Source organism: Lactuca virosa, chromosome 4 (genome assembly GCF_052849685.1).
Source record: "Lactuca virosa cultivar CGN04683 chromosome 4, Lactuca_virosa_CGN04683_v6, whole genome shotgun sequence".
NCBI lineage: Eukaryota > Viridiplantae > Streptophyta > Magnoliopsida > Asterales > Asteraceae > Lactuca > Lactuca virosa.
In genome coordinates this window covers 270,828,602-270,836,072 of record NC_136429.1, presented here as the reverse complement: position 1 = coordinate 270,836,072, position 7,471 = coordinate 270,828,602, and the positions used below count along the sequence as shown (strand labels likewise).

The 7,471-nt window shown below is 42.3% G+C and overlaps 1 protein-coding gene across 1 annotated transcript; it reads left to right on the top strand.

Annotated features, from left to right (window-relative positions):
• Positions 1-303: 303 nt before the first annotated feature.
• On the top strand, positions 304-2,376 carry LOC145105876 (uncharacterized). Its single transcript, XM_079042956.1, has 2 exons — positions 304-1,591; positions 2,072-2,376. Exons 1-2 carry the CDS (start codon positions 304-306, stop codon positions 2,374-2,376), a joined length of 1,593 nt encoding a protein of 530 aa, XP_078899082.1.
• Positions 2,377-7,471: the final 5,095 nt, after the last annotated feature.

Genomic DNA, 7,471 nt, shown 5'->3' with positions numbered 1-7,471 from the left:
AGCACAAATGGGAGATATAGTTACATCTATAAGCAAGTTGGAGTCCCATGGCAAACTCCCTTCTCAAACCGAAAAGAACCCAAATGTTAATGTGGTGACCTTGAGAAGTGGTAAACAAACCGGGGAAATCAGTTCAAAGAAGAAGTCAACGAAAGAGGAGGAAGAAATAGAGATCACTCCCGTTGAGGATCCCGTTGTTAAGAATGCTGCACAAGTCGGAGTTCCAAAGAAGATTACCCCCTAGTAACTCCAATAACCACTCGACCGCCATTCCCCTCCCGACTTGCAACTTCAAAGAAAAATATGGAGGAGAAAGAGATCTTGGACACCTTTCGAAAGGTCGAAGTAAATATCCCTTTACTTGATGCAATCAAACAAATCCCTAAATATGAAAAATTCTTGAAGAAACTTTGTACCAACAAGAGGAAATTGAAGGGATATGAGAAAATCTCAATGAATGAAAACACATCCGCGGTTTTGCAAAGGAAACTTCCACCTAAGTGCAAAGATCCGGAAATGTTTACGGTTCCTTGCAAGATTGGGGATGTCACTTTTAGTAGTTCCATGCTTGAACTTGGTGCTTCTATTAATGTCATGCCCTATTCGGTGTATGAATCATTGAATGTCGGACCTTTGAGTGAAACCGGAGTCATAATCTCTCTTGCGGATAAATCGAGTGTCTTTCCTAGAGGCGTTTTGGAAGATGTTTTGGTGCAAGTGAACCAATTGGTCTTCCCAGCGGACTTCTATGTGATTGATTTAGAAGAACAAGTGTCCTCCAAGTCGGGTATAATTTTACTTGGGAGACCATTTTTGAAGACGGCTAGAACAAAGATTGACGTGTATGCGGGAAGCTTAACGATGGAGTTTGATGGGGAAACAATAAGTTTCAATATCTACGATGCTATGAGATATCCTAGTGATGTTTCATCTTTGTGTTTTGTGGATTTTGTCGAACCATTAACCCAAGAATTGTTTGAGTTGTCTAATGGTGACAAGTTGGAGATGATTTTGAGCAAAGGATTTGATTGTGGAAAATTAGCCAAGAAGTTGAAGCTCTACTCGTTAGACCCGGAAGTTGAAAGATTGGTAAATAATTTAGAGATCAAGAAAACCACTCAACTCAGTGTGAAGCAAATTGATTTGCCTCAAACCCATACAAGATTGCCACCCTCCCTTGTTCAACCACCGAAACTAGAATTGAAAGTCCTACCTCAACACTTGAAGTATGCGTACTTGAGAAACAACGAGACTCTTCCGGTCATCATTTCAACTCACTTAACCGAATGTGAAGAAGAGCAACTTATCAAGGTGTTGAAGGAACATAAAGAAGCAATGGGTTGGACGATTGCGGATATCAAGGGATTGAGCCCCTCAACTTGTATGCACAGGATCTTGATGGAGGATAAATGCAAGCCGAGTCGTGATGGGCAAAGAAGATTGAACCCGCCTATGATGGAAGTTGTGAAGAAAGAGATATTGAAGCTTTTTGAAGCGGGGATGATCTATCCAATCTCAAATAGCAAGTGGGTGAGTCCGGTGGAAGTGGTGCCGAAGAAGACGGGAATCACGGTGGTCGAAAACAACAAAGGTATGATGGTCCCCATCCGCATGCAAAACGGGTGGAGAGTATGTATTGAGTACCGCAAACTCAATGCAAGCACAAGAAAAGATCATTTTCCATTGCCTTTCATTGACCAAATGTTAGAAAGTTTGGCCATAAAATCTCACCGTTGTTGTCTCGACGGGTACTCCGGTTTTCACCAAATCCCGATGGCACCGAAAGACCAAGAAAAGACAACCTTTATATATCCATTTGGCAGTTTTGCATACCGGAGAATGCCATTTGGATTGTGTAACGCCCCGGCCACTTTCCAATGTTGCATGGTTAGTATCTTTTCAGAATATGTTGAAAACATAATTGAGGTTTTTATGGATGATTTTACGGTATATGGCAACTCTTTTCAAGAATGTTTGACCAATCTCACCAAGATTTTAAAAAGATGCATTGAAACGAATTTGGTTTTAAATTTTGAGAAATGTTATTTTATGGAAGTTCGTTCTTTTTTAGTTCATGCCGGATTCTACCGAAGGTTCATCAAGGACTTTTCAAAGATAACAAGACCAATGTGCCAACTCTTGCAAAAAGAGGTTGATTTCGAGTTCAATGAGATGTACAAAGTAACTTTCGACAAGCTCAAAGAGTTGCTTACATCTGATCCTATCATGCAAGCACCAAATTGGGACCTCCCCTTCGAGATCATGTGTGATGCAAGCAACTATGCTATAGGCGCCGTTTTGGGTCAAAAGAATGGAAAAGCCTCCCATGTGATCTACTATGCATCGAGAAAACTAGACAATGCTCAAAGAAACTAATCTACCATGGAGAAGGAGCTATTGACCATAGTGTTCGCTTTGGAGAAGTTTAGACAATACCTACTCGGTACCAAAGTCATAGTCTATTCGGATCACGCGGCACTCAAGTACTTGATGACAAAGAAAGATGCAAAGCCAAGACTCATCCGGTGGATCCTACTATTCTAAGAATTTGATTTGGAGATTCGGGACAAGTGTGGAAGCGAGAACCTTGTTTCCGACCATCTAAGCCAGATCACTTCAAATGAGACTCCTTTCCCGTTGCGGGATGAGTTTCCGGATGAGCATCTCTTTTTCCTTACTCAATCTATTCATTGTTATGCCGATATCGTTAACTTTTTGGTCACGAAAAGGTATCCCGACATATTCACGCGTGCTCAAAAAGACAAATTAAAAAGTGATGCAAAGTATTATGTGTGGGATGAACCTTATTTGTGGACACATTGTCCCGATCAAATCATTAGGCGATGTGTGCCCCAACAAGAACATCAATCCATTTTGCAATTTTGTCATGAATTTGCTTGTGGGGGACACTTTGGACCTAGCCGAAATTTGAGAAAAGTTCTTGAGTGTGGACTATTTTGGCCAACCATGTCACGCTATTGTTACTTAATTTGCAAAAGTTCTGAACGGTGCCAAAGGACGGGGAACATTTCACAAAAGACCCAAATGCCACAAAATTCAATCCTTGTTTGTGAAGTTTTTGACGTATGGGGGATTTATTTTATGGGCGATTGATTTTATGGGCCTATTTCCCGTCTCATTTGGCAACATTTATATTTTGCTCGTGGTTGACTATGTCTCTAAGCGGGTTGAAGCCAAAGCCACACGATCGGATGATGCCAAAACGGTTGTCGAGTTTTTAAAGTCTAATGTTTTGTGAGATTTGGTGTGCCTAGGGAGCTGATTAGTGATAGAGGGACACATTTTTGCAACAAGATGATGGAGGCTCTGCTAAGAAAGTACAACGTGACCCACCGTGTCTCACCGCCTACCACCCTCAAACGAATGGCCAAGCGGAGGTTTTGAATCGTGAAGTGAAGTCTATTCTTGAGAAAACAGTGAATCCTACAAGAAAAGATTGGAGTTCGAGGCTTGATGATGCCTTGTGGGCCTATCAGACCGCTTACAAGACCCCGATAGAAATGTCCCCATTTAGGTTGGCTTTTGGAAAGCCATGTTATCTTCCCGTGGAATTGGAGCACCGTGCATTTTGGGCGGTAAAGGAATGCAATTTCAATATTGATGAGGCGGGAAGACATAGGAAGCTTCAACTTCAAGAGTTAGAAGAGTTGAGAAATCACTCTTATGAAAACTCGAGAATTTACAAGGAAAAAACGAAGCTCTTCCACGACAAGTACATCACCCGCAAGCATTTTAAACCGGGGCATAGAGTTTTGCTTTACCATTCACGATTGAAGTTATTTCCCAGAAAATTGAGGTCAAGATGGATAGGTCCATTTGTTGTGCTAAAAGTCTTTGAGCAGGGAGTGGTTGAAATACAAAGTGAAGAAACGGGATAAATTTTCAAAGTCAACGGGCATCGTTTGAAGCCATTCTATGAAGGTTTTAATGCGAATGCCCTTGAAATCATCCATTTGGATGTCCCGAAGTGTTGAATCAAGCTGGAAGGACGTCTCGTCAAAGACGTTAAAGAAGGTCATTTTTGGAAAACTTAATGTTTTCATGTTTTCTAATTCCGCATAAACGCTTTAGATAAATTCTTTTTTGCATTTCACCTTTCTTCTTCTTCCTTCTTGCAGCCAAGAGAGTGTTGAATTTTAAGCCCCTTACGTAAAAAGAGTTGAGAAGGTTTCTGCAAGACACACACGGTCCGCGTGTACTTGAAGAGCTGTCCGCGTGGTTTATAAAAACGGACCGCGTGTGGGCAAAAATTCAACCGCGTCATTCTTCGATTTTGGATGGTCACAGAACGTTTTATGCGGTCCACGTGTGGTCGGGGGTTAGTCCGCGTGGGTTATACAAACGGACCGTGTGTTATCGCTGGAAACGACCGCGTGAGGGAATGAACAAATGGGCCGTTTCAGGGCACCCCACGTGGACCGCGTGTACTCCGGAAAACGTCCGCGTGAGGTGTTGACTTTTGTTGACCCGTGTTTTGACCAGATTTGACCACGAATTAAACCCCACTAATGCCACAGTCAACCCTTTCTTCCCCACTTCTTCTTCTTCTTTACCCTAGACTCCATTAAAAACCTCCCACTTCCAACATAAAAACTTGATTTCCCGTCAAACCACCGGTCGGAATTACGTGAAACCACCGCCATTCTCTCCCATTTTCTGAGCTCTACAAACCCCACCCAAAAACCGCTCCGATCTGTTGCCGGAATTCCGGGCGCCACCACCACCATCTCGCTACTTTCCGGGCATTTTCCGGCCAACTCTGGCCACCTCTCGCAATTCTGACACCACCATTGTCTTCCTTTTGGTCGAGGCTACAAACCCCACTAAAAATATTCCTCAAAACTCGACAGAAAATTTTGTCGGAATCTCGACCCGTTGCCGGATTTCTCGGGTTTTCGCTGTAAGTTACTTCTCATGGGGAATTGAGCAAAGCTTCAAGCATGGGGTGGAGTGTTGCAAAATTTTCAAATCCAAAGTTTTCGCGCGCAAATTTTCGACTTTCAAAAGTCGTGGTCACCAACGGGTACATTCTTTACTTGACTTTAATTGACCAATATGCATGTTTTAGAACAAGAATTTATATGGTATTGCATCAAATGAGTCTAGGAATTATTTCTTGCTTTGATTGTTGAACCATTTTAGAAGTCCATAGGGAGTCGATTGGTGATTTACATTGAAATATTATTTGTTGGTATTGTTGGTCCGTGTGGTTGTTAATTTCCTTGCAGGTTGATCATGTCCACATGTAGAAAACGCCCGGCTACCGCCTGAGGCAAGGCCCCCGCTAGAGCTCAAAATGATGAACCCGACATTCCAAGGTTTCGGGAGGTAAATGCGACTGAAAATTACAAGAAGAGTTTGCCTAGGAAGGTTGCCTCCACCAAATTTGTGTGCAAACCTATGTTAATTTCATTAGGAGTTCTTGAGGGGGTCACTTAATTGTTCCGTAACATCGGGTGGGAAAACTTTCTCGAGCTCATGGCACACACTTACGAGCTCCCTACTAGAGAGTTCCTTGCGGACTGCGGGTTAGACAGCGAGAGAAAAAAAGTTGCATTCCAACTTATGGGGGACCGGGCGTACATTGATTTTGCAAGGATAAATGACATCTTGGGCTTACCTTCCTCGAACACATTGACGGTTTTCGACACCTTTCCTGCCGAGTTCAAGCACGAGACTTTTTGGACGGAAATCACTGGGGGGATCTTTTCATGTGCCGGTCACGATAAAGCAACCTCCATCATTCACCCGTGCCTCCGCATTGCACATTGTATCTTGGTGTGCACTGTTTTTTGTGAGAACAAGATCTTTGTGCAGAGACAAGGTTTGAGAACCTAAACCTTGAGTGAATGCTTGAGATCAATGTCTTCTTAATAATGAATGTTCAAGTCTAGACTGGAAAGACCAGTCAAGTCTTAGATAATCAATTCAACAAATGATCAAGACATTAATAAGAACAAGTAAATAGTGATCAAGGTAAAGTCAATAAATGAGGAACAAGAAGAATGTTTTAAATGAGATAAGATTAAATGCCAAAAGTGAGAGAAAGATCCGTTGTTGACTTGTATTGAATGCTCCTATATAAAGGAGAGAATGTTACAGCGAATTAACCCAAGTGTTTACATAGGACCGGACAAAAGATACAAGTCTGACATTCTGATTGTCCTAAATCAACTTTAGACTAAGTCCTATGAAACGTTACATCAAAATACAAGACAAAAGTAATAAATGCATAAGAGACAAAATAACTTCATTCCGGACAAGTAATGTTCCGGAGATGAAAGTCTGGTCCGGATCAGCATGCATTCCGGAATCAAGCATCTACTCTGGAATGCGTTCCTCTTCAAAATACTTCACTCCTTTTCTCCAGCTCCGGACAGGTTCCGGATCACATCTTCCTTCGCAACCAACAACCTTCGGAATATGTACTTAGGATTGCTAGAGGTTCACTTTCAGGTTCTAACAATCTCCCCCTAAGTGAACTTAGCAATCCATCGAGCTTAGTTCATTTCTTCCTTGATGAAGGTGTATGCTCGGAACAACCATTCTCGCACTGCAATGTACCAAGTCAGTTGACTTACAAACTTTGCCTTAACCTATTCCGGAGCATCAGACTTGGACGCCTGGGATATGAACTTCTACAGAGCTTTGGTAGGAACCAGGTGTTTGTCAAGGACTCGGAATAAGTCCTTCTTGTTTGTTCTTCTGGTGGTGTAGACAAACCCTAGAACCGGTTCTTCGATTGGACCATCTGCAAGAATTTCAGCTTCCGGAAGAACAAAGTCGATCTTTGCCACGAATTGTTCGGTTCCATAGAGATGAGCAAGTTCGTAATCATATCTGCAAAACTCAGCAACATAGTCTTTGAGAAAGCTGAGAGCTGCGTGATAGGCACCCATACTGATGTCATCCTTTTGATTTTCTCTGAAGTACGCAGCAAGAGTAAGGATGTCGTTCGGATTCATAGAAGGAAAATCCGCATCAGTAACAGTCTTTGGAGTTGGTTTGTTCCGAAGAAGATGGAAACGGAACAGAGGACAGTTCAGCTCAAATTTTACTAAGATTTTTCTTCCGAAACCATGAACCTTAGTGATCCTCTTTCTTGTCCATACTTCCTTGAAAGGTTGAGCATTCTTGTCGTAAAAGGTTTTAAGCCTTTCACGTTCTGTCCGAATAATCATTTCCGGATCATCGGTTGGGTGGAGCGGAGCAAACTTCGTGTAGAATTTGCTAAAAGGAGAGAGAGGAAGATCCAGTTGATCAGCATCATTTGAGGGAAGTTCATAGAAGAGCTGGGATGATTTCCTTTGCTTGAAGTATGCCTTCATGGTAAAGAGGAGAAATACCACGCATCAGATCAGGATGATCTTTTAAGGCTTGAATCTGGATGTTGTCCTCTAGTGCCTTTTGAATTTCTTCCTCAGACCATCCAAAATTTTGTTTCAGGGGA